We start from the raw sequence: 27,012 nt of genomic DNA, 5'->3' as shown, positions 1-27,012 counted from the left end.
TGCTTTGAAGTGTTAACATGCCATGCATATTGTATGTCTGTGTGGTCAGTAGAGCATGTCATCACTCCAATTATTGTTTATTGTGGTGTGCTAAGTCATGTGAGAAAAGTATTCCCATGATCAAAGCTGATATAATTGGCGCTGATTGTGAAACCAAAGGGGATGATTATGACAGTTTCGGGGGAACTTTGGGTATGTGGCTGTTTTCTTTGTAACTTTGAACAGGTCGTCTGGATCGGACAGTCTCCACCTTTTACTTGCCTTTATCTCTCACACACTCATCACTTCCTACATTGATGAAATTTGTGAAATTCCAGCCCGCCCGCCTGCAGTTTTGTGCGGGTGTATCGTTATCATTTGTCTGCTTCCTCGAGGCATGTGTGTTTTTCTCAGGAGGTGTCAGATTCTCCGTTTGCTCCAACAGAAAGGTTGCTACTTGTTCTGCACCCGGCTGCACAGAGTGAGTGAGGAGGAGGGTTGTGTACAGTATATGTGCCTCTACTGCCTCATCTCTTCCTGTGCCTCTGCTCTGTTTGTGGGCCTCACCTCATGTTTTTCTACAGAACTCCTACCATTCTAGGAAAAGAAGTAAGCCTTGTGTGGGAGAGACTATACTCTGAGTGTACAAAACATTAGGAACACCTGAACGCGATGATCCCTTATTGATGTCACTTCTTAAATCCACTTCAATCAGTGTAGATGAAGGGGAGGGGACAGGTTAAAGAAGGATGTTCAAGCCTTGAGACAATTGAGACATGGATTGTGTTTGTGTGCCGATTCAGAGAGTCAATGAGCAAGACAAAATATTTCAGTGCCTTTGAACGGGTATGGTAGTAGGTGCCAGGTGCACCGGTTTAGTGTGTCAAGAACTGTCGCTCTGCTGCGTTTTTAACGCTCAACAGTTTCCTGTGTGCATCGAGAATGGTCCACCACCCAAAGGACATCAAGCCAACTTGACACACCTGAGGGAAGCACTGTCAAAACAGGCCAGCATCCCTGTGAAATGCTTTAAACACCTTGTAGAGTCCATGCCCCGATACATTGAGGCTGTTCTGAGGGCAAAGGGGGGGTGTTCCTAATGTTTTGTACACTCTATCTATCTATCTATCTATCTATCTATCTATCTATCTATCTATCTATCTATCTATCTATCTATCTATCCCCTCTCTATCTCTACCTCCCTTATCTACCCCCCTTTCTCCCTCTTTCTGTTCTCCCCTAACCCCTCCTCTCTCTCTCTCTCTCTCTCTCTCTCTCTCTCTCTCTCTCTCCCCGCTCTCTATCTCTCCCTCCCCTATCCCCCTTTCTCTCTATCTCTCCCTCCCCAAACTCCCCCTCTCTGTCTCCCCCGCTCTCTCTCTCTCCCTCCCCTAACCCCTCTCTCTCTCTCCTTCCCCTAACCCCTCTCTCTCTCTCTCTCTCTCTATCTCTCCCTCTACTAACCCCTCCTTCTCTCTCTCTCTTTCTATCTCTCTATCTCTCTCTCTCAATTCAATTCAAGGGGCTTTATTGGCATGGGAAACATGTGTTAACATTGCCAAAGCAAGTGAGGTAGATAATATACAAAAGTGAAATAAACAATAAAAATTAACAGTAAACATTACACATACAGAAGTTTCAAAACAACAAAGACATTACAAATGTCATATTATATATATATATATATATATAGTGTTGTAACAATGTACAAATAGTTAAAGTACACAAGGGAAAATAAATAAGCATAAATATGGGTTGTATTTACAATGGTGTTTGTTCTTCACTGGTTGCCCTTTTCTTGTGGCAACAGGTCACACATCTTGCTGCTGTGATTGCACACTGTGGAATTTCACCTAGTAGATATGGGAGTTTATCAAAATTGGATTTGTTTTCGAATTCTTTGTGGATCTGTGTAATCTGAGGGAAATATGTATCTCTAATATGGTCATATATTGGGCAGGAGGTTAGGAAGTGAAGCTCAGTTTCCACCTCCTTTTGTGGGCAGTGTATACATAGCCTGTCTTCTCTTGAGAGCCAGGTCTGTCTACGGCGGCCTTTCTCAATAGCAAGGCTATGCTCACTAAGTCTGTACATTGTCAAAGCTTTCCTTAACTTTGGGTCAGTCACAGTGCACAGGTATTCTGCCACTGTGTACTCTCTGTTTAGGGCCAAATAGCATTCTAGTTTGCTCTTTTTTTTGTTAATTCTTTCCAATGTGTCAAGTAATTATCTTTTTGTTTTCTCATGATTTGGTTGGGTCTAATTGTGCTGCTGTCCTGGGGCTCTGTGGGGTGTGTTTGTGTTTGTGAACAGAGCCCCAGGACCAGCTTGCTTAGGGGACTCTTCTCCAGGTTCATCTCTCTGTAGGTGATGGCTTTGTTATGGAAGGTTTGGGAATTGCTTCCTTTTAGGTGGTTGTAGAATTTACCAGCTCTTTTCTGGATTTTGATAATTAGTGGGTATCGGCCTAATTCTGCTCTGCATGCATTATTTGGTGTTCTATGTTGTACACGGAGGATATTTTTGCAGAATTCTGCATGCAGAGTCTCAATTTGGTGTTTGTCCCATTTTGTGCAGTCTTGGTTGGTGAGCGGACCCCAGACCTTACATCCGTAAAGGGCAATGGGCTCTATGACGGATTCAAGTATTTTTAGCCAGATCCTAATTGGTATGTTGAAATCTCTCTCTCTCTCTGTCTCTCCCAGCTTTCTATCGCTCCCTCCCCTAACCCCTCCTTCTCTCTCTGTCTCTTCCCGCTCTCTATCTCTCCCTCCCCTAACCCCTCTCTCTCTCCCCTAACATCTCTCTCTCCCCTATCCCTCTCTCTCTCCCCTCTCTCTCCTAACCCTTCTTCCTCTCTCCCCCTCTCTCCCCTAACCTCTCTCTCTCTCCCTCTCTCCCCTAATCACTCTCCCTCTCTCCCCTAACCTCCCTCCCCCTAACCCCGCTCTCTCTCCCCTAACATCTCTATCTCTCTCCCCTAACCCCTCTCTCTCTCCCTCTCTCCTAACCCTTCTTTCTCTCTCTCTCCCTCTCTCCCTAACCTCTCTCCCTAAACTCTCCCCTAACCTCTCTCTCTCTCTCTCTCTCTCTCTCTCTCTCTCTCTCTCTCCCTCTCTCCCCTAATCACTCTCCCTCTCTCCCCTAACCTCTCTCCCCTAACCTCTCTGACATTCATTCGGTCTTCTTAGTGGGCCCTACACAGTCAGGACCAGCCTCTTATCAAGGGCTTCTCTGTGCTGGAGAGGAATCCCAGTCTTCCACAGGACAGAGGGAACTTTGTGCCAGCTGAGCAGGGCACTGGGAAACAGCTAGAGGTCTCCTGGACATTCCCAGACATGTTGTGGGTTCTCTCATAGGGCATAGCTTGGCCTCCATGGTGCTCAGGCCGACCAACAGGAGTGTGCCTCTCATCATTTTAAGCTGGCATCAGTGAGCCCTGGCTGTAAGTTGCCTTGGTAACTTCTACAGAATGTGCCCTCACAAGGAAATCACAAGGAAATTACCACATTTGTTTTACTTTCTACTGCAGTTTTTTCTCTGTGAGTGTGTTAGCTGTTACCGGAAGCTTTTAGAATACCTTCAAAAAAGGTGCTTTTTATATCCATTCCCCATCTCAGTGCTATGTGTCCTCGGCAGTGGTTTTGATGTTGTGTACTTGGTGAACCAGTATTAGAGACCTCTCTAACGCCCAGAAAACTCTGAGTCAAACTCCCATTCACCAGCTCTGCAAGTGTTATTGTGTCAAAATACATTTGTTGATGACCAAATATACTTAAATACTTAAATATGGTTAATGTTCTTGGTAACTGGGTCTGTCTGTGTATGTGCTTCATAACACAGTAGTGAGAAATAGCAGTCTTCAACGTCAACTTTTTGTACCACTGGGAAATGGATTCATGGCTTTCGCACCTGCATAAATACATGTAGCTCTTTCCTGCAGTCAATGACCAAAAGTGGCCTCATGGGTGGAATGTTATAAATATTTTTCAGAATTTAAATGATATATATATATTTTTACGACAAAGATGTGTCAATGGTTTTGTTATATTTCAGTTTTCTGTGATGTATATCAAGTGTAATATTGGGATGCAAACTCAAAAAAAACTATTTTTTTTAATGCCATAACCATGTGTGTGAGATATATACAGTACCTTTGTTTCAAAGTAGATTTGTGTAAGACTACCAAGAATCACTCTGTGTGGCCCTGATTTACAGAGACCCGTTCCGAATGGACCCGAGGACAGTCAGGCCCTGATTTACAGAGACCCGTTCCGAATGGACCCGAGGACAGTCAGGCCCTGATTTACAGAGACCCGTTCCGAATGGACCCGAGGACAGTCAGGCCCTGATTTACAGAGACCCGTTCCGAATGGACCCGAGGACAGTCAGGCCCTGATTTACAGAGACCCGTTCCGAATGGACCCGAGGACAGTCAGGCCCTGATTTACAGAGACCCGTTCGAATGGACCCGAGGACAGTCAGGCCCTGATTTACAGAGACCCGTTCGAATGGACCCGAGGACAGTCAGGCCCTGATTTACAGAGACCCGTTCGAATGGACCCGAGGACAGTCAGGCCCTGATTTACAGAAACCCGTTCGAATGGACCCGAGGACAGTCAGGCCCTGATTTACAGAGACCCGTTCCGAATGGACCCGAGGACAGTCAGGCCCTGATTTACAGAGACCCGTTCCGAATGGACCCGAGGACAGTCAGGCCCTGATTTACAGAGACCCGTTCCGAATGGACCCGAGGACAGTCAGGCCCTGATTTACAGAGACCCGTTCCGAATGGACCCGAGGACAGTCAGACTCGTTCCGTGGAAAAAAGACCCAAACAGACCCGTGCTGGTTCGGATCCGAGAGACCTGTTCGGCTCAGAGGGACCTGTTCGGATCCGAGAGACCTGTTCGGATCCGAGGGACCTGTTCGGCTCCGAGGGAGCTGTTCGGATCCGAGGGACCTGTTCGGATCCGAGAGACCTGTTCGGATCCGAGGGACCTGTTCGGCTCCGAGGGAGCTGTTCGGATCCGAGGGACCTGTTCAGATCCGAGAGACCTGTTCGGATCCGAGGGACCTGTTCGGATCCGAGGGACCTGTTCGGATCTGAGGGACCTGTTCAGATCCGAGAGTAGAAATATAGAGTGAAAGAAACCTCCGACTGGGTGCTGCCATCGCCATCAATAAACAAGCGATATTGGCCAAATATTGAGTTGCAAGTGTCTGACACAGATTACAAGCTTGAGCAGTTCTCATCACACAAACACTACATGAACAGAGGACAGGTCCAATCGGGTCCAGTCGGTAAATCAGTTTTAATATCACATACCCAACACCCGTGGTAATTATATCAGACCCGACCAAGAGCCGAGACAAAAGTTTGGAAAAGTAAGGCTATATTACTCTAGCAGCACACAGGGCTTTGTGCCCTGGCTGGCCCATCCAGTCTTAATCTCCCCAGAGGCAGCCATGATGACATCACCGCTGTCTCTCTGTCTGAGTGGTGCAGCATAATACTCATCTGTCCTCAGGCTCATTGGAGCAGCTGGGAAGTCAGAGCCCCAATTACAGGAAGTTAACCTCACTTAGTGGACAGACTCACAGTGCCTCGACATGTCCCACAGACCTGCGAAAATAGACAACTGATAGGGAGAAGGGACTACTGTATGGGGTGGGGAGTGTCAGTCAGAAGCTTCATTCATCTCTCCCCTCCACCCCGCCCAGACTAATCTGACAGTCCCATGAATTTGGGCCCTCCAAATGTCTGTCAGCAGCCAGATTTAGGCCTGTGGCTGTGTTTCGGCTGCGGTGGTTGTGTGTGTTGTGGTTCTGTTAATATGTCCGTGTGGACACTGCTCTGTGCTGCAGCAGCCAACCAGGCAGGCAGCGGGCCCAAAGCTGCAGTGATTGAAATGCAGAGTGCAAACAGGACAAGGTTTCCCAGCGGAATACCATCCATTAGAGAAGAACACTAGCCGCAGAGCCCGGCCAGGTGATGGAGGTCATGTACTGTGAGCACGACCAACCGCAGGCTCCATTACACTATTCATTTGGAGGTTGGATTTCATAATTCATAATGACTTGTAACAGTCAATTGTGACACTGATGTGGAATAATTAATTTATGCTATGATGGATTAAGGTGCTACTTTTGATATTTGTTTTGTTAACTGTCTGCTGCAGGAGCAAATTACAGTGTATTTTAAAATATAGACATAGAGACTGAAATAGAGTGAGTCTGTATCTGTCTGAGCAGTATTCATGTGAGGGAATCCAGTTTGTTTGTTTAGAATGGGAATTATTTCTCTTAATCTGGCTGCAAGCTTTATGCTACTTCGACTACTAGATCCAATAAGATTGTTGCACATCAGGAGGGTGTATAATATGCACAGATTTAGGAGTTTTTGTTGTTGTCAAAAACTCCCTCGTCAACTCAACGTGCATATCAGCTCAACGGGGAGGCTCAGCCTGGAGCGCTATGTACTCTCTAGAAACTGTAGTATGAGTATACGGTGCATTCTGAAAGTATTCAGACCCCTTGACTTTTTCCACATTTTGTTACATTACAACTTTATACTAAAATGGATTCAATAGTCCCCCCCCCCCCCCCCCCTCATCAATCTACACACAGTACCCCACGATGACAAAGCAAAAACAGGTTTTTAGACATTTTTGCAAATGTATAAACAAATTACAACTGAAATATCACAATTACATAAGTATTCAGACCCTTTACCCTTTACTCAGTCATTTGTTGAAGAACCGTTGGAAGTGGTTACAGCCTTGAGTCTTCTTGGGTATGATGCTACAAGCTTGTCACACCTGTGTTTAGGGAGTTTGTCTCATTCTTCTGCAGATCCTCTCAAGCTCTGTCAGGTTGGATGGGGAGTGTCGCTGTACAGCTATTTTCAGGTCTCTCCAGAGATGTTCGATCGGGTTCAAGTCCAGGCTCTGGCTGGGCCACTCAAGGGCATTCAGAGACTTGTCCCGAAGCCACTCCTGTGTTGTCTTGGCTGTGTGCTTAGGGTCATTGTCCTGTTGGAAGGTGTCTGAGGTCCTGAGTGCTCTGGAGCAGATTTTCATTAAGTATCTGTCTGTACTTTGCTCCGTTCATCTTTACCTTGATCCTGACTAGTCTCCCAGTCCCTGCCACTGAAAAACATTGTCATAGCATGATGCCAAAATGCATCACTGTAGGGATGGTTCCAGGTTTCCTCCAGACATGATGCTTGGCATTCAGGCCAAAGAGTTCAATCTTGGTTTCATCAGACCAGAGAATCTTGTTTGTCATGGTCTGATATTCTTATGGTGCCTTAATTAATTCAAATGAATTACTTAAAAATCATACAATGTGATTTTCTGGATTTTTGTTTTAGATTCCGTCTCTCACAGTTGAAGTGTACCTATGATAAAAAATTACAGACCTCTACATGCTTTGTAAGTGGGAAAACCTGCAAAATCGGCAGTGTATCAAATACTTGTTCTCTCCACTGTACCTTTGACTATTGAATGAACTTATAGGCACTTTAGTATTACCAGTGTAATAGTATAGCTTCCATCCCTCTCCTAGCCCCTAACTGGGCTCGAACCAGGAACACATCGACAGCAGCCACCCTCGAAGCAGCGTTACCCATGCAGAGCAAGGGGAACAACTACTCCAAGTCTCAGAGCGAGTGATGTTTGAAACGTTATGAGCGCGCACCCCGCTAACTAGCTAGCCATTTCACATCGGTTACACCAGCCTAATCTCGGGAGTTGATAGGCTTGAAGTCATAAACAGCGCAATGCTTGAAGCATTGCGAAGAGCTGCCTGCAAAACGCACGAAAGTGCTGTTTGAATGAATGCTTATGAGCCTGCTGGTGCCTACCACCGCTCAGTCAGACTGCTCTATCAAATCATAGACTTAGTTATAACATAATAACACACAGACATACAAGCCGTAGGTCATTAATATGGTCGAATCCGGAAAATATCATTTAGAAAACAAAACGTTTCAGTGAAATACGTAACCGTTCCGTATTTTATCTAAGGGGTGGCATCCAAGTCTAAATATTCCTGTTACATTGCACAACCTTCAATGTTGTGTCATAATTATGTAAAATTCGGGCAAATTAGTTCGCAATGAGCCAGGCAGACCAAACTGTTGCATATACCCTGACTCTGCGTGCAATGAACGCAAGAGAAGTGACACAATTTCACCTGGTTAAAATTGCCTGCTAACCTGGATTTCTTTTAGCTAAATATGCAGGTTTAAAAATATATACTATTGACTTTAAGAAAGGCATTGATGTTTATGGTTAGGTACACGTTGGAGCAACGACAGTCCTTTTTCGCGAATGCGCACTGCATAGATTATATGCAACGCAGGACACGCTAGATAAACTAGTAATATCATCAACCATGTGTAGTTATAACTAGTGATTATGATTGATTGATTGATTGTTTTTTATAAGATAAGTTTAATGCTAGCTAGCAACTTACCTTGGCTTCTTACTGCATTCACGTGAACAGGCAGGCTCCTCGTGAGGCACGTGGTTAGAGCGTTGGACTAGTTAATCGTAAGGTTGCAAGATTGAATCCCTGAGCTGACAAGGTAAAAATCTGTCATTCTGCCCCTGAACAAGGCAGTTAACCCACCGTTCCTAGGCCGTCATTGAAAATAAGAATGTGTTCTTAACTGACTTGCCTAGTTAAATAAAGATTAAATAAAGGTGTAAAAAAAAAAATAATAATAATAATTTCGGGAAAATCGGTGACCAAAAATACAGATTTCTGATTGTTTTAAGAAAACTTGAAATCGTCCCTAATTAATCGGCCATTCCGATGAATCGGTCGACCTCTGCAATGTAGTTTTGTTTTGCTTTGGTTCCTAATGTATTTTGTTCACAATATTATATTGGGTGCAGTGTGCAAATTGTGCTCTTTTCAGAGTGACCGTTTGACCCATCTCCCTGGGGTCACTGGCTTACAGTAGCAGCGCTGATGGCTCCTGGGTAATATGAACTGGTTGTGTGGAAGATTTATACATTTTTTTGTGTTCAGAGGTTCTTGGTGGCAGAAGCATTTGTTTGTACTGCCTTTGATTTTCCATCAGCTTGTAATCATTTTCGACATACATTGAGGATATAACATGCTTAGAGAATGTGTTTATATTTTTGGTGTCTCATCAGGTAAATCAATTAACGTTCAGATCAATGTCCATTTTCCCAGAATTTTTGACTGTCTGTGTATGTGTAAAGTTGCCACAGATGTTTTCCCTGTATAAATGTGCCTGGCATGGATAAAGCCCATCACAGCATTGACATCCAGTGGCTAATGTGATCACAGCTTGTGTGCTGCAGGACTGACTGAGAGGAACCTTAATCTCTCCCAGTTTCTCGCTGCCAAATTGGCTCAAGCTGCCAGGGAGAAACATCACTGAGTTCTCTGCTGCCGCCTTTCAAAGGGCCTTTTTTGATGTGGGCTCGAGGTGTTTGATCCAGTATACTGGATCTCAGCATTTTGATTTTGTGAGTCTGCTGTCCACAGCATGTGAAGGGACTTTACATAGAGGTCAGTAGTCCAGCGTCAGTGACAGAGAGTGGGAATTGAGAGCCCTGCCTCCAGCTGAACAGACTGTACTCTGTACACATTGTTTTGATAGATCGAAACCTCATGATTTTTGTAACACCTTATAAGTAATTACATAAGTATGTTTCTATTGGTGTATTGAATGACCTAATAATCTACTTTGGGAATTCATTTGAGGAATTGAATGATGAGGTTTAAGGCATAATTTTGCTCAGTTTGGAGAAAATAATTACAACTTTTTTGGATTTGGCTGAACTTTCATGTTCCACCCCAGATGTTTATGCTGAAATTGGTTTGAAAAGGTTAGAGTCGTTATCTGGAATTGAACATGTCAGCAACTTCTAACTGAGTCAGAAAGCCGTCAGGCAAAAATCACATCCAAATATGACTCTGCAGGCAGGTTTGTGAAATCCAGATATCCTTTTCAATCCTGTAGAATAGAAATGTCGGCACATTTGTAATGCTGTCCTGGAGTTTCTAAAAGCAGCTAGCTGACTGACTATGTCCCCCCGGACATGTCATGAGAAAGCACATCTGGAAAACCCTGAAATGTAAAAAAAATGTTTCTTTGCAAATGCTTCCAGATACATTTTTTGTTCTGCAGCCATTTTCATACTCCCACACAGTCAGATGATTAAACTTGGAGAACATTAGCTTGCTTGCCTCAAGGCCCAAAGAGAGAGTAGGTAGTAAGACTCAGTCCAGTACTTTCCACTGTGCTGCCTGCTAGCCTGCTATAAAACCTAGGAGGATGGCGGAGGCCACATCAGTAACAGAGTACCGTACACAGCAGGCAATTAGCAGGCAGGGATCCTGTGTCACTGTGTAATTGTTTACCTATCCAGACCAGATCTATAGGTTTGTATTATCCAACACCAGTCAGTCAGCTTACTGTACATTCCCCAACTGTTTCCTCTCTTCGCCTAGTTAGAGAAAGTTGCTGTCAATATGAAATGAGAGGCTGTGCAATTATTGTGTTTACAGTATGTTCTAATACAAAAACTCTGTTTATTTCACGGTTGTAGCCAGTTGGAGCAAGATGAGCACCCAGTGGATTGGCAGACAGACAGAGCTGTAGGGTCAGTATGGAAGCCTGAACATTGAGCAACCAGCTCCACAGTCAGCCTAGCCATGCCCTGCTGCTGAGTGCCCTGGTGACCAGCCCTGGCCTTGGCACCATGAGCAGTCTGACGCGCCCACCCATGGAGCGCATCGTCGGGGGTTCTATCCCTGCCTCTGACGAGTTCTACACCCGCCACCTTCGCCTGGCCAACGGAGGGGCACGTACAGACAGCGCCCACCTTCAAGTGGGCCCGGGGGTGCCCAAAATGGGGGTGCGGGCACGGGTTGCCGAATGGCCCCCGAGGAAGGACTTGGGAGCTCTGTGGCAAGTTACCATGGAGCCAGACTCCCCAGCCCTGGCTGGAGGGGGGCAGAGCCACCTGAAACTCGGTCACCTGATGAGCCCCCAGGACTCCTCCATGCTCCGCAACATCCAGAACACACTGAAGAGTAAAACCCAGGGGGCCAGCTACAGCCCAGACAGCCACTACCTGTCCCCGGGAGACTACAGAGTCCCATCCCACAGGAACACCGGCCGCATCCGCCAGCGCAGCAACAGTGACATCACCATCAGTGAGCTGGACGGTGGGTGGGACAGTGGGGAGGACTTGGGCTCCTCAGGGGCCAAGTGGTCCCCTCTACACAGAGAGTATGGCAGTACCTCCTCTATAGACCAGCACGGGGCATCAGGGGAGAGTTTCTTTGAAATGCTGAAGGGCTACCAGGGAGTGAAGCCTGACCAGCGCAGCCCTGCCCCAGACAGATTAGAGGATCTGCTGACTGCTGGACTCAAGCAGGCCTCAATAGAACTACATGAGGAGACTAGTGAGAACCAAGCATCCAGCAGAGTCAAGGAGAGAGAGAAGCCCCCAAAGAGACGCTCCAAGTCTGAGACAGGGGGCGAGTCTATATTCAGGAAGCTACGCAGCGTGCGGGGGGAAACTGACTCGCCCCGAGCAGGGTCTGATGCTGAGGACGGCCGTTCAGACGATGGGGTCACCCCCCTCAAGCCCTGGGTCTGCCAGAGGGGCTTCTCCCACTACGACGTGCAGAGCATGATGTTTGACCTGAAAAAGGTCATCCAGAGCAGGCAGATGGCGGCAGTGAAGAGGAAGAACACCACCACGGGGGCATCTGCTGCAGCTGCAGCCTCCACCACCTCCACCGTGTCCTCCACCCAGAGCCTGGCCTATTGCTCCCCCACTGGCAGTCAGGAGGAGCTCAGCACCGGGGCCAGGGACAGCCCCAGCATGGACTGCGGGGATGAGCAGAGCAATGAACTGCTCCTCAACTGCCCCTGTTTCCGCAATGAGATTGGGGCCACCTGCAGGCGCAGGGCAGGGGGCGGTCCCCCCAGACAGGGAAGTGGGGGCTCAGGGACCCTGGGAGGCGAGAACAGACTGTTTGAGTTGTCCCTCAGCTCCCACTGCACTAACGCTGGGGTGGCAGTGCTGGAGGGGCCCAAGGACAACCCCAGTGCCCTCGGTGATCGGGGCAAACACTACATCGTAGAACACGTGGACCTGGGAGCCTACTACTACAGGAAGTTCTTCTACCTTAGAGGTGAGAACATACACGATGCAGAACATACACAATGAAACTTATTCTGTTCAAACATTATACAGTACATGAAGAACTATAACACTAGAATGTAAAACATAAACAAACAGTCTTACACAGCCCATCGTTTAATACAGTTACCAAATTCAAGTGAATGTTTATACATAGTTGGAAAGGTTATTTTATTTCACTTTACCTTCCTTTCTCCCTATCCTCCCTCTCTCTCTCCCTCAGAACACTGGAACTACTTTGGGATGGACGAGGCTCTGGGTCCGGTGGCTGTGAGTCTGCGCAGGGAGAAACAGGAGGAGCACAAAGAGCACGGCCAGCAGTACAACTACCGGGTCATCTTCAGAACCTCAGAGGTCAGACAGCTAGCCTTCTGACATTACAACCACTCTCCCTAGATCATGTCACTTATTACATGATCAAAGATTCCCTTAGTATAGGGGTGTCAAACTCATGTTAATGACTCCTGCTAGATAGATAGAGATTTATGTTGTTTTAAAATCATGTCACATTGATTGTCTGTAGATTTGTTTTTCTGTAGATCAGTCCCTCTCCCCTATCTCTGTCTGCCTGGTAGGTTCACATTATGTAAGAAGCCCAGAGAGCCATCAGCTGTCCTCTCGGATCAGCTCTGTGTATAGAAACTATAGGAAATGCTCTCATCCTCCACACATCTCAATGCTACACAACCTCAAACCACTATAGAGAACCCTTCTTTTACATTTCACTGGAAAATCATGGCCTCTTTTAGTTGGAAGGTCATGCTTTTTGTTATGGAGTGACTGTGAAACTGCACCATTTCCTTCCCAGCTATAGATTTCAGACACCTGCCTTGGAGTGTTCAGAGAGGGTTGTCTTGGGGTTTTCCCCGGTTGGATGGTGGACAGGTGTGTGTGATTAGACCCTCCAGCTCTGTGAGAGACATCCCGGGACCCCAGGGCCCCAAACCTGGGGAACACTGGACGTTTGTTAGGGTCCTGTCCGAGGGGTGTGGGAGAGAAAGTTCCCCTCCGTTCCAGCTGCATATAATAGCAAAGTGATTGAGTTCACTGCCACTGCTGAACACAATGCACACTCTGTGTAAACATTATGCTTCGCTGAACAACCCCCACTCCACCCTCCTCTTCCTACTTCCCCCAGGCCAAAACTTTGATTCATAACTGAGCTTTGTTCTTTTCTGTTGCTTAATGTCCGATTCTTTTAGCTAAATAGTTATAAACTTAACAGTAAGTTATAAACTTACTCAGGAGATGTTATGGTGTTTGGGAAGCAGAACTGACATGTTCATTTTGTTCCATCTTAAACAGTTTGCTCCATCTTGAAAATAAAATTCCATGAACTGGTGATTCCTGAGGCACATTCCTCCACTTCCACTTCTCTCTCTTCCTCTCCTCCTTTTATCCCTCCATCTAGTTGACCACACTCCGGGGGTCTATTCTGGAGGACGTTGTCCCCTCGTCCTCTAAGCATGGCACTACCCGCGGGCTGCCCCTGAAGGAGGTGTTGGAGCACCTGCTACCAGAGCTGGACGTGCCCTGCCTCCGCCTGGCCCTCAACACGCCCAAGGTCACAGAACAGCTGATGAAACTGGACGAACAGGGGGTAGGAGGATACACACTCACATGACATAAAAAGACTCGCTGAATAGCCCTGAGTCATGCCACAGCTGTATGATGTTAATGGGGCAGTTGTCATTTTTCAGAGATGGCAGACCTTTAGTTGTCTCTACTATTGGCACTATAACATATTTTCTGTAGTTTTGCACTGCAAAAATGTCTTAACATTATAACTCCCCCCCATCCTCCTCTCTAGTTGAGTTTCCAGGTGAAGGTGGGGGTGATGTACTGCAGGGCGGGGCAGAGCAGTGAGGAGGAGATGTACAACAATGAAATGGCGGGCCCTGCCCTGGAAGAGTTCCTACAGCTGCTAGGGGAGAGAGTCCGCCTCAAAGGCTTTACCAAGTACCGCGCCCAGCTTGACATCAAGAGTACGCTCTCACACACACACACGCACGCACGCACGCACGCACGCACGCACGCAGCGTGTGTCTAAAAGAGTCATTGGTATTTTTTATTTGACCAAGGATGCAACGTGACAGGCTCCTGTGTGGGAACCTCTCTGAGCCTCTCTCTGACCTCCACCCCAGGTCTCACAGCATGAATTATGAGTCCTTCTGTAGGATCTGCTTACTATCTGCTGTAGGTGGTGCTCTGCTCTGCTCTGCCTTGCATGTTAGCAGCTACAGGTTTGGGGGTAATCTCTGTAATCTAGAGAGCCTTTCCTGTCCTGTCTCTCACATGTTTTATGTGCAATCCCGTTTACTTCATGTAGCCTGTCTTGTAAACCCCTCATTTCCCCTTGCTTGTCTTATCACTCCACTATACCTGTTCCTTTGACCAACCCTTTCTCATACCCCTAGCTCTCTCTCCAACCCTTCCTCATACCCCTAGCTCTCTCTCCAACCCTTCCTCATACCCCTAGCTCTCTCTCCAACCCTTCCTCATACCCCTAGCTCTCTCTCCAACCCTTCCTCATACCCCTGGCTCTCTCTCCAACCCTTCCTCATACCCCTAGCTCTCTCTCCAACCCTTCCTCATACCCCTAGCTCTCTCTCCAACCCTTCCTCATACCCCTGGCTCTCTCTCCAACCCTTCCTCATACCCCTAGCTCTCTGACCAACCCGTCCTCATACCCCTAGCTCTCTCTCCAACCCTTCCTCATACCCCTAGCTCTCTGACCAACCCTTCCTCATACCCCTAGCTCTCTCTCCAACCCTTCCTCATACCCCTAGCTCTCTCTCCAACCCTTCCTCATACCCCTAGCTCTCTCTCCAACCCTTCCTCATACCCCTAGCTCTCTCTCCAACCCTTCCTCATACCCCTAGCTCTCTGACCAACCCTTCCTCATACCCCTAGCTCTCTCTCCAACCCTTCCTCATACCCCTAGCTCTCTCTCCAACCCTTCCTCATACCCCTAGCTCTCTCTCCAACCCTTCCTCATACCCCTAGCTCTCTCTCCAACCCTTCCTCATACCCCTAGCTCTCTCTCCAAACCTTCCTCATACCCCTAGCTCTCTGACCAACCCTTCCTCATACCCCTAGCTCTCTCTCCAACCCTTCCTCATACCCCTAGCTCTCTCTCCAACCCTTCCTCATACCCCTAGCTCTCTCTTTCTCCCTCCCTCCCTCCTTTTGTGTCTGGTGTATTGAGGATTAAATCAGGTCTGCTATGGCTGGCCCACAAACTACACTACATCTTTTATATTCCTCATGAGAGCAGAGCAGGAAATGGCAGCTCGTCCCAATCATGCACTTAATTACATTTGGCTATTTTTGTCACTTCCTCTATCCATAAACTCAATGAATATGAACATTCCTATTTTGTCCATACATTTTGATTGTGGTGGCTGCCTGGGTAATCTGGGTACCCAGAAACTTTTCTCCTAGGGTTATGGTAGACTGATAGGGTTATGGTAGACTGATAGGGTTATGGTAGACTAATAGGGTTATGGTAGACTGATAGGGTTATGGTAGACTGATAGGGTTATGGTAGACTGATAGGGTTATGGTAGACTGATAGGGTTATGGTAGACTGATAGGGTTATGGTATAATTGTCCACTCCAATGCCTGCAGTAATGCACAAGAGGCTGTGCTATATATTTAATATAGTTACATGTGAAAGGCGTTTTGTTTAACCAACAATAGTACAGAGAGGGCTCAATCTGTATGACTACCATTATTTGTTTTTGTTTTCCTGTCACACTATCCGGGCAGACATGGATCAGTCTACGCTATCATGGCTTGTTTTTTGTGCTATGTAACAGGAGACAGTCTAGTACCAGGATCATCAACTCATTTCAGCCGCGGGCCAATTTGTTCTCGAGCGGATGGTCAGGGGGCCGGAACATAATTCCAAATCATTTGTAGACTGCAAATTGACCACAAGAAGCCCAAACAGATACAATATTTCACAAAAACATAATCATTTCAAACCTTGCTTACATTTGTATATAATCACACATATCTCTCTATTATGTGTGGGAATACTTTGGAACAGATTTCCAAATTTCAAATAACTTGGAGCTGATTTGCTGGTGTTTTTAGTCTTTTATCTCCCAATAAAATAAAATAAATAATCTTTTTTTTCTTGGAAAAGTTTGGAGGCCAAATATTATCACCCGTGGGACAAATTCGGCACGCAGGCCTAAAGCACTGAGCAGATAGGTTGCTGCTGGAGGACAGAGTTGGGTTGCAGTAGCAGTACAATGGGACCTTACATTGTGGTGATCCTATCTCTTCCTCCAGCTGATTCTACTGGAACCCACTCCCTTTACACGGCCTACAGGGACTATGAGATCATGTTCCACGTGTCTACAATGCTGCCCTACACACCCAACAACAAACAACAGGTACGGAAGGGCTCTATGATATCACATAAGGAAATGACAATCAAATGACATGCATTTGGATAACATGTTATGTCATAGATGGATTCAATTATTAATCAAGTTTAATTCAAGAAGAATAGGATATTCATTGAGATTTTGTCATTGAGATTCCTTCATTCTGTGTTGTAGTTGCTGAGGAAGAGACACATTGGGAACGACATCGTCACCATCGTGTTCCAGGAGCCGGGAGCCCTCCCCTTCACCCCCAAGACCATCTTCTCCCACTTCCAACACGTGTTCATCATCGTCCGCGTACACAGCCCCTGCTCCGACAACACCTGCTACAGGTGAGCGTAGACCACGGTGAAAGCGTGGTCAGACCACTAGCGACCACTGGAGGACCTGGCAGTCACAAACAACCTGGAAAGCCCCTGGTGCTACAACAGTGGTTGTTCTGAACAACTCATGCAGGTAGATAACATAAAGAGGAAGAGAACCACTGGGAGGCATGCTCACAAACCCAGATCAAATGTATTGTGTAACCATTAGCCCTTACTCTCCTCTCCGCTCTCTCTCTGTAGCCAGGGTACTGTAGGCAGTGCATACATTTGTTTGATTATGGTTGACTAGGAGAGATCACCCCTGCAGCTGACTAGCTGATAGGATGGGCCCCTACTCTACTGTTCTCCTTACCCCCTGTGATCACAGAGCTCTGTGGCATTCTCACTCAAGCACTCACCCCCCCCCTACCACACACACACGCACACACACTCACTCACTCACGCACTCACTCAACCCTCCTGCCTGCCACACTGCCTTGGAGCACTGGAGTCGGAGCGATCTGAAGGAGTTATCGGCATGCACATCAAGGTTTCCCTTGCTGGACGAGCGAATCAGAGGATTCTTGAGCAGCCGAGCAGTGCTCTGTCCCTCAGTGCTCACAGACCCTCCACGGGAACACTTGTACTGGCTCTGGGTCTGAGCTTAAATCTCATCAAAGTTGGGCTAATTTATTCTGAACTCTCCCCTCTCCAACCCCCCAGCGCTGCCTGCTAAAGATTGGATACCCTCCTCAGCTGAAGTTATTCTTTTTTAAAGGGAAGCCAACAAGTGTCGTCGAAGAGAAGAGGCTGATTGGGAGAAATGCTGGTTTGCCTGGTTTTCCTCTTGGATGAAATGGAGAGCAGGACCCTGAAGCAGTGGAGACTCCACTCCACCCAGAGCAGCTCTCAGCTTCCAGCCTCTGGCTCAATCCCGTGAATCTAATGAACATACTACAAGTTCCAAACCCTCTCTGTTCTGTTCTGCCTCCTCCAGAGAGCTGATTCGCTAGGAGCCTGATTGGTTTGAAGCCTGAGATGCCATTTCAAAGAGGAGTAAGAAACGCACAAGATCTAGCAACAGAACAACGGTTGGACGGCAGCATGAGCAGCTATAATTAGTTGGAGAAATATGTGTGTACCTGCAGTATTGTGATCAGACCAAACAGACAGGAGAGGATTCACTTCATGGATACTTCTTATTGTAATGCCTAGCCAAGTCAGGAGGCACTACGGAAGACAAAGGTGGGTCTGGGGTGTGTGTGTGTGTGTGTGGGGGGGATCTGAGGTGTGATGCCGATGACCTGTGTGAAAAAGAGGGGTCAGTGGACAGAGGTTTTTGTTCACAAACGCATACACACACACACACACACACACCTGCCCTACTGTAATTTATCTCATAGTTCAATATACATCTACTTTTTTTATTGGATCATCTATTTTGTCTTAAGTTACCGTTGCATTTTGATTGATCAGACTATATAGTAGCTTTAAATATTGATAGTGGTACAGCCTAGCGATACAGCCTAGTGATAATCTTGTGCTATCAACTGCTGTCCAAACACAGATAGATTAACTCAGCCGTATTGCATAACGATCAGAGCTTTGTTTCGAAAAATAGGGAGTAGCCTTCTCCACTCCACTCCTCTTCCCTGTAATCTGGGGCTGACTGAGAGTGGCCGTCTCAGTGGTAGCTGGCTTGTCAGATGTGCTGAATCTATATTTATATACGCCGGCCTGGTTTAGCGAGGCTTGGGCTGTAATGTCACATGCGATCGTTATGTTGTCTGTTTAATGGACTGAGGCTTGTCATGACTCTGACATCAGCCTACCCGAGCCTGGCCTGCAGTGGGTTTCTATAGTGCTGCTGTTCAGCCTTACCTCACCATTGTTGGGTTGTATATTGATTTGGAAGCCAATCATTGTCAATTATCTGAATCAGAACTAGGTTAGCTTTCATGTGAGTAGAAAAGAAACCTGCCATGTAGCCTGCCAAAGACGGATGTATTGTCAGTGTGTGTATGGGAAATCAGGTGGTTACCAATGGATATGAGACAGTGTTTCATTTCCAGGTCTACTTCATGAATAGTAATTCAACTCTAGGAGGCCTATTGTGGAGCAACAATGGTAGTTGACTGGGAAGAATAGTAGGTGATCTAAGGAGAGCCTTGCCTATAGGAAGACTCACACCCTCCTTTAGGATGACTCACACCCTCCTTTAGGAAGACTCACGCCCTCCTTTAGGAAGACTCACTCCCTCCTTTAGGAAGACTCACACCCTCCTTTAGGAAGACTCACGCCCTCCTTTAGGAAGACTCACACCCTCCTTTAGGAAGACTCACTCCCTCCTTTAGGAAGACTCACGCCCTCCTTTAGGAAGACTCACTCCCTCCTTTAGGAAGACTCACACCCTCCTTTAGGAAGACTCACGCCCTCCTTTAGGAAGACTCACGCCCTCCTTTAGGAAGACTCACACCCTCCTTTAGGAAGACTCACACCCTCCTTTAGGAAGACTCACACCCTCCTTTAGGAAGACTCACTCCCTCCTTTAGGAAGACTCACACCCTCCTTTAGGAAGACTCACACCCTCCTTTAGGAAGACTCACACCCTCCTTTAGGAAGACTCACGTGAAATTGAACAATAGCCAAGGGAAAACTCTATAAGGATGTTACTCCTCTTATTTCCCAGCCTATTCTACTGTTTTCTGCACTCTAGGCCCATTGTCACCAAACCAAATTCATTTCTGTCATGTGCAATGTGTGTAAGTTCTCCCTGAGAGGATAGGTATAAGAAATATAGTAAAAGCTACATATTGCCATCTTGCTTCCTCCTATTCAATTCTCTCAGATCTAGTGCCCTGGGGATCCATTGAGATTGAGTGCAGGACTCCTTCTTTCAGTGTGCTTACTAATTAGTGACCTCTCCCTCTCTCTCTCTCTCTTTCTCTCTCTCTCTCTCTCTTTCTCTCTCTCTCCTCTCCCCAGAGTGGCTGTGACTCGTTCCAGGGATGTGCCCTCCTTTGGCCCCCCTATCCCCAAGGGTGTGACCTTCCCCAAGTCCAGTGTCTTCAGGGACTTCCTGCTGGCCAAGGTCATCAACGCTGAGAACGCCGCCCACAAGTCTGAGAAGTTCGGAGCCATGGCGACACGCACGCGACAGGAGTACCTGCGGGACCTGGCAGAACGTCACGTGACCGGCACGCCGGTTGAGCCCACAGGGAAATTCCCTTTCATCTCATTGGCTCACAAGCGGAGAGAGAGGGTTCGGCCATACAGTGGGGCAGAGCTACGGAGCCTGGGGGCGGTGACATGGCCGGTGCATGTAGAGGACCAGGTAGCCGGGGCGGAGAGGGAGTGTCTACTGGCCATCTCCAATGACTTCCTCATCCTATTGGACCAGGAGGCCAAAGCCGTGGTCTTCAACTGCGCCACGCGCGACGTCATTGGCTGGTCCTCGGGCAGCCCCGCCTCCATGAAGATCTATTATGAGCGTGGAGAGAGTGTGTCGCTGCGCTCCATCAACAACAACACAGAGGACTTTGGAGAGGTGGTCAAACGCCTGGAGGTCAGTAGCAGCACAGTTAGTCTGTGTATTATTACTGGCTGATGGCCTAAAATAATATTTCATACACCATCTGTTGTGACAATTACAGGTCTTCCAAGCTTCAAGCCATATAAGATATTTTCCTCACTAACAAATGTGTTATAATGAATACATCTCTAATCTCCACCTCTGACTATCCATTCTGTTCAAAGGAGATACCGTATAGCTCTCAGCATTGTGGTGAAATAGCCAGTGTGACCTTATTTGGGGAGGTAGTTTAATCATTCACATGAGATTAGGCAAAGCCAGTTGTCTTCAATGAAAGATTAACGCTGTTTGCTAAGGCTTATTTAATGTTTGTGTTTAGTTAGTGTGTCAGTGTTGTAGCATAATATCCTGCTCTGGCTCTGTTGTGGTTGCCTGGAGCTCTACAGTACCAGTTAAAAGATTAGACACACCTACTCATTCCAGTTTGTCTTTATTTTTTTACTATTTTACATTGTAGAATAAGAGTGAAGACATCAAAACTATGAAATAACACATATGGAATCATGCAGTAACCAAAAAAAGTGTTAAACAAATCTAAATATATTTTAGGATTTGAGATTCTTCAAAATAGCCACCCGTTGCCTTGATGACAGTTTTGCACACTCTTGGCATTCTCTCAACCAGCTTCATGAGGTAGTCACCTGGAATGCATTTCAATTAACAGGTGTGCCTTGTTAAAAGTGAATTTGTGGAATTTCTTTCCTTCTTGCGTTTGAGCCAATCAGTTGTGTTGTGACAAGGTAGGGGTGGTATACAGAAGAGCCCTATTTGGTAAAAGACCAAGTCCATATTACGGCTATGAACAGCTCAAATAAGCAAAGACAAACGACAGTCCATCATTACTTTAAGACATGAAGGTCAGTCAATGCAGAAAATTTCAAGAACTTTCAAAGTGCAGTCGCAAAAACCATCAAGCGCTATGATGAAACTGACTCGCATGAGGACCGCCACCGGAAAGGAAGACCCATAGTTACCTCTGCTGCAGGGGATACGTTTATTAGAGTTACCAGCCTCAGAAATTGCAGCCCAAATAAATGCTTCACAGAGTTCAAGTAACAGACACATCTCAACAGCAACTGTTCAGAGACTGCGCGAATCATGCCTTCATGGCCGAATTGCTGCAAAGAAACCACTACAGAAGGACGCCAATAAGAAGAAGAGACTTGCTTGGGCCAAGAAACACGATCAATGGACATTAGACCGGTGGTAATAACGATCAATGGACATTAGACCGGTGGTAATCTGTCATTTGGTCTGATGAGTCCAAATATGATATTTTTGATTCCAACCGCCGTGTCTTTGTGAGACGTAGAGAAGGTGAACGGATGTGTGGTTTCCACCGTGATGCATGGAGGAGGAGGTGTGATGGTGTGGGGGTGCATTGCTGGTGAAACTGTTGGTGATTTATTTAGAATTCAAGGTATACTTAACCTGCATGGCTACAACAGCATTCTGCAGCAATACGCCAACAGGACAATGACCCAAAACACACCTCCAGGCTGCGTAAGGGCTATTTGACAAAGAAGAGTGATGGAGTGCTGCACAATCACCCGACCTCAACCCAATTGAGATGGTTTGGGATGAGTTGTACTGTAGAGTGAAGGAAAAGCAGCCAACAAGTGCTTAGCATATGCGGGAACTCCTTCAAGACGGTTGGAAAAGCATTCCTCATGAAGCTGGTTGAGAGAATGCCAAGAGTGAGCAAAGCTGTCATCAAGGCAAAGGGTGGCTACCTTGAAGAATCTCAAATATAAAATATATTTGAGATTTTACACCTTTTTGGTTCCTACAAGATTCCATATGTGTTATTCCATAGTTTTGATGTCTTCATCTACAATGTAGAAATCTACAATGTAGAAAATAGTACAAATAAAGAAAAACCCTTGAATGAGTAGGTGTGTCCAAACTTTTGACTGGTACTGTATATTAAGTACTTTGTTACAACCTCTTTCCATCCTGACGCTGGTTCAGAAGGCCAGGCAGGGTTACTACCCGTGTCTCCTTCAAACATGCCCCTCTACACAAACACTTTAATTGAAGGGTGCTGCATCCGCTGGTGATAGATTGAATCTGTGCTGGCGTGTGTCTGTGCTGGCATGTGTATCAGATCTTTGCCATGGGGCACATTTGGGGTTTTATGGTGTGCTTTACAGTAGCAGCCAACAGAATAGTTCAGATTAAACGATTCAGACTTCAGCCAACGTTGTCTGTCTGTTGATTTCAAATAAAAGTGTGAGGTGTAAACCTGACAGTGAAATGCTTACTTACAAGCTCTTAACCAACAATGCAGTTTTAAGAAAATACCTAAACATAGTAAGGGATAAAGATAACAAATAATTAAAGAGAAGCAGTAAAATAACAATAGTGGGGCTAGGGGGGGGGGGGTGCAAATAGTCTGGGTAGCCATTTGATTAGATGTTCAGGAGTCTTATGGCTGGGGGTAGAAGCTGTTTAGAAGCCGCTCCGGTACCACTTGTCGTGCGTTATTAGAGAGAACAGTCTATGACTAGGATGGCTGGAGTCTTTGACAATTTTTAGGGCCTTCCTCTGACACCGGCTGGTATAGAGGTGCTGGATGGCAGGAAGCTTGGCACCTGTGATGTACTGGGCCGTACGCACTACCCTCCTTAGTGCCTTGGGGTCGGAGCCCGAGCAATTGCCATACCAGGCAGTGATGCAACCCGTCAGAATGGTCTCGATGGTGCAGCTGTAAAACCTTTTGAGGATCTGAGGACCCATGATAAATAAAGCCACATTTTCTCCACTACAGCCCCGTCGATGAGAATGGGGGCGTGCTCAGTCCTCCTTTTCCTGTAGTCCACAATCATCTCCTTTGTCTTGATCACATTGAGGGAGAGGTTGTTGTCCTTGCACCACATGGTCAGGTCTCTGACCTCCTCCCTATAGGCTGACTCATCGTTGTCGGTGATCAGGCCTACCACTGTTGTGTCATCGGCAAACTTAATGATGGTGTTGGAGTCGTGCCTGGCCGTGCAGTCATGAGTGAACAGGGAGTACAGGAGGGGACTGAGCACGCACCCCTGAGGGGCCCCTGTGTTGAGGATCAGCATGGCTGATGGGTTGTTACCTACCCTTACCACCTGGGGGCGGCCCGTCAGGAAGTCCAGGATCCAGTTGCAGAGGGAGCTGTTTAGTCCCAGGGTCCTTAGCTTAGTGATGAGCTTTGACGGCAGTATGGTGTTGAACGCTGAGCTGTAGTCAATGAATAGCATTCTCACATAGGTGTTAATTTTGTCCAAGTGTGAAAGGGCAGTGTGGAGTGTGATAGAGGTTGCATCATCTGTGGATCTGTTGGGGTGGTATGCAAACTGGAGTGGGTCTAGGGTTTCTGGGATAATGGTGTTGATGTGGACTATGACCAGCCTTTCAAAGCATTTCATGGCTACAGACGTGAGTGCTACGGGTCGATAGTCATTTAGGCAGGTTACCTTAATGTTCTTGGGCACAGGGACTATGGTGGTCACCTTGAAACATGTTGGTATTACAGCCTCAGACAGGGAGAGCATGTCCCTGTCCCTGTTGAACATGTCAGTGAAGACATTTGCCATTTCGTCTGCGCATACTCGGAGACCACGTCCTGGTAATCTGTCTGGCCTTGTGGCCTTGAATGTTGACCTGTTTAAAGGTCTTACTCACATTGGCTGCAGAGAGCGTGATCACACAGTCATCCGGAACAGCTGATGCTCTCATGCATGTTTCAGTGTTACTTGCCTCGAGACGAGCATAGAGGTTATTTAGCTTGTCTGGTAGGCTCGTGTCACTGGGCAGCTCTCGGCTGTGCTTCCCTTTGTAGTCTGTAATGGTTTGCAAGCCCTGCCACATCCGACGAGCGTCAGAGACGGTGTAGTACGATTTGATCTTAGTCCTATATTGACGCTTTGCCTGTTTGATGGTTCATCGGAGGGCATAGCGGGATTTCAAAGCTTCCGGGTTAGAGTCCCACACCTTGAATGTGGCCGCTCTACCCTTTAGCTCAGTGCGAATGTTGCCTGTAATCCATGGCTTTCTGGTTGGGGTATGTACAGTCACTGTGGGGACGACGTCATTGATACACTTATTGATGAAGCCAGTGACTGATGTGGTGTACTCCTCAATGCTATTGGAAGAATCCCAGAATATATTCCAGTCTCTGCTAGAAAAACAGTCCTGTAGTTTAGAATTTTCTTCATCTGACCACTTTTTTATAGACCGAGTCACTTGTGCTTCCTGCTTTCATTTTTGCTTGTAAGCAGGAATAAGGAGGATAGAATTATGGTAGGATTTGCCAAAAGGAGGGCGAGGGAGAGCTTTGTACGCATCTCTGTCTGGAGTAAAGATGGTCTAGAGTTTTTTTCTCCTTTTGGTTGCACATCTAACATGCTGATAGAAATTAGGTAAACTGATTTAAGTTTCCCTGCAGGATTCTGATGTTTTGTAGTAAAAACTCTTTCCTCACTTATCCACCTCTTCCTCCTACCCCTCCTTTTCTTCCTCCTCCTCCTCCTCCTCCTATTTCTTGTGCTTCTCCTCCTCTCCTGTCTGTCCATAGCTTCTGACAAAGGGCAGCCAGACCACAGAGATGATCCTGAGGAGGAACGGTCTGGGCCAGCTGGGCTTCCATGTGAACTTTGAGGGCATCGTAGCGGAGGTCGAATCCTACGGGTACGCCTGGCAGGCGGGGCTGCGCCAGGGCAGCAGGCTGGTAGAGATCTGTAAGGTGGCCGTGGCATCGCTGTCCCACGAGCAGATGATCGACCTGCTGAGGACCTCCGTCACTGTCAAGGTGGTCATCATCCCCCCGCACGAGGACTCCACCCCTCGCAGGTACAGCTTATAGACAGCCAATCATCTATCCATCAACAGATATACCCTCCATCAGTCATATCAGTAGCATGCATTTGGGTACTGGTGCAGCATTGCGGTGTTTTTAGTGTATATTTCTGTTTCCTCTCACAGAGGCTGTTCAGAGCTGTACCACATGCCCCTGGTGGACTATAAGAACCACAAGGAGGGGATGCCCTATGAGTTTAAATTCCCCTTCCGCAGCAACAACAACAACAAGTGGCCCCGCACCTCCTCCAGCCCCCAGAGCCACACCACAGCGGCGCTGGGGGGGACGCTCATCAAGGCCCCGGCTTCAGACTATCAGGACCGGGCCGGAGTCATCCCCCGCAGTGTGTCCAGCGATGGGCGCCCTCTCAACCCCAAAAGGCAAGATAGTCACCCCAGTTATTGATATGATATATAGGAGGGAAGGTGTTCAAGCCTAGTGGTGGATAGTGCTGAGCGATTTGTGATTTTTGAGGTTGGCACGGTTTCAGTTTGGTTTTTAATAAATGCATTATGTGAGTTCGATACTGTAACAACACAGAATAAAACAGTTGATAGCAGTGACTGCCCATTTCTATCACTTATTAGGCTCTAACCATCATTTATTCACATTACTTTACTTAAATAATATATTTTGGTTGTTTATACTACATATTTGTTTTAGTATAACGATGTCATTATTATTAAATTAATAAAACCCCAATGAAGGTAGTGACTGCCCATTACTACATATCACTTTTTAATAAACCATCCTTTATTCACATTACTTTAATAAAATATTTAAGTTGTGTATATTACCCTTTTTTTATTTGATGACTTACTATTTAATTCCAAGTCATCTTCTTATCTCTGCTCAGACAGTAGCAGCCAGCCAGCCATCTATCTCTGTGCTCCCCAAAGAGTCATCCTTCAGGCTAGTAGGCTAGTCTAGCTGGCCAGCTGCCTGTTGTCTGACAACATCACTATTTCAGTAGTTCTTCAAACTAGACAAGGCATACTTTTAAGGCTGCTAAATAACAACTACACTACATTACCAAAAGTATGTGGACACCTGCTTGTCTAACATGTAATTCCAAAATCATGGTAATTAATATGGGGTTGGTCCCACCTTTGCTGCTATAACAGCCTCCACACTTCTGGGAAGGCTTTCCTCTAGATGTTGGAACATTGCTGCGGGGACTTGCTTCCATTCAGTTACAGGAGCATTAGTGAGGTCGGGCACTGATGTTGGGCGGTTAGGCCTGGCTCGCAGTCAACGTTCCAATTCATCCCAACGGTGTTAGATGGGGTTGAGGTCAGGGCTCTGTGCAGGCCAGTCAAGTTCTTCCACCCCAATCTCGACAAACCATTTCTGTATGGACCTCGCTTTGTGCATGGGGCATTGTCATGCTGAGACAGGATGCTGAGACTGTTGCCACAAAGTTGGAAGTACAGAATCATCTAGAATGTCATTGAATGCTGTAGCGTTAAGTTTTCCCTTCACTGAAACTAAGGGGCCTAAACCGAACCATGAAAAACAGCCCCAGACCATTTTTCCTCCTCCACCAAAATGTACAGTTGGCACTATGCATTGGGGTAGGTAGCGTTCTGGCATCCGCCAAACCGAGTTTCATCCGTCAGACTGCCAGATGGTGATGCGTGATTCATAACTCCCATGTCCAATGGCGGCGAGCTTTACACTACTCCCGCTGACAGCATTTAC

At 46.7% G+C, this 27,012-nt stretch overlaps 1 protein-coding gene across 2 annotated transcripts in view; it reads left to right on the top strand.

The window, feature by feature from the left end:
* Positions 1–27,012, top strand: part of LOC115146244 (signal-induced proliferation-associated 1-like protein 1) — a 68,670-nt gene that overhangs the window by 29,883 nt on the left and 11,775 nt on the right. For both annotated transcript variants that reach the window (XM_029688212.2, XM_029688210.2), the window contains exons 2-10: positions 10,575–12,174; positions 12,406–12,536; positions 13,594–13,782; positions 13,993–14,167; positions 16,486–16,589; positions 16,758–16,915; positions 19,874–20,453; positions 25,030–25,304; positions 25,437–25,691. In XM_029688212.2, coding sequence (XP_029544072.2) covers positions 10,728–12,174; positions 12,406–12,536; positions 13,594–13,782; positions 13,993–14,167; positions 16,486–16,589; positions 16,758–16,915; positions 19,874–20,453; positions 25,030–25,304; positions 25,437–25,691 — 3,314 coding nt within the window. In that variant the 5' untranslated portion in view covers positions 10,575–10,727. The remainder of the gene's footprint in view (positions 1–10,574; positions 12,175–12,405; positions 12,537–13,593; positions 13,783–13,992; positions 14,168–16,485; positions 16,590–16,757; positions 16,916–19,873; positions 20,454–25,029; positions 25,305–25,436; positions 25,692–27,012) is intronic.

This window comes from Oncorhynchus nerka, linkage group LG18 (assembly GCF_034236695.1).
Source record: "Oncorhynchus nerka isolate Pitt River linkage group LG18, Oner_Uvic_2.0, whole genome shotgun sequence".
Taxonomy (NCBI): domain Eukaryota; kingdom Metazoa; phylum Chordata; class Actinopteri; order Salmoniformes; family Salmonidae; genus Oncorhynchus; species Oncorhynchus nerka.
The sequence above is the reverse complement of the archived record's forward strand: the minus strand, read 5'-3'. Positions and strand labels throughout refer to the sequence as shown.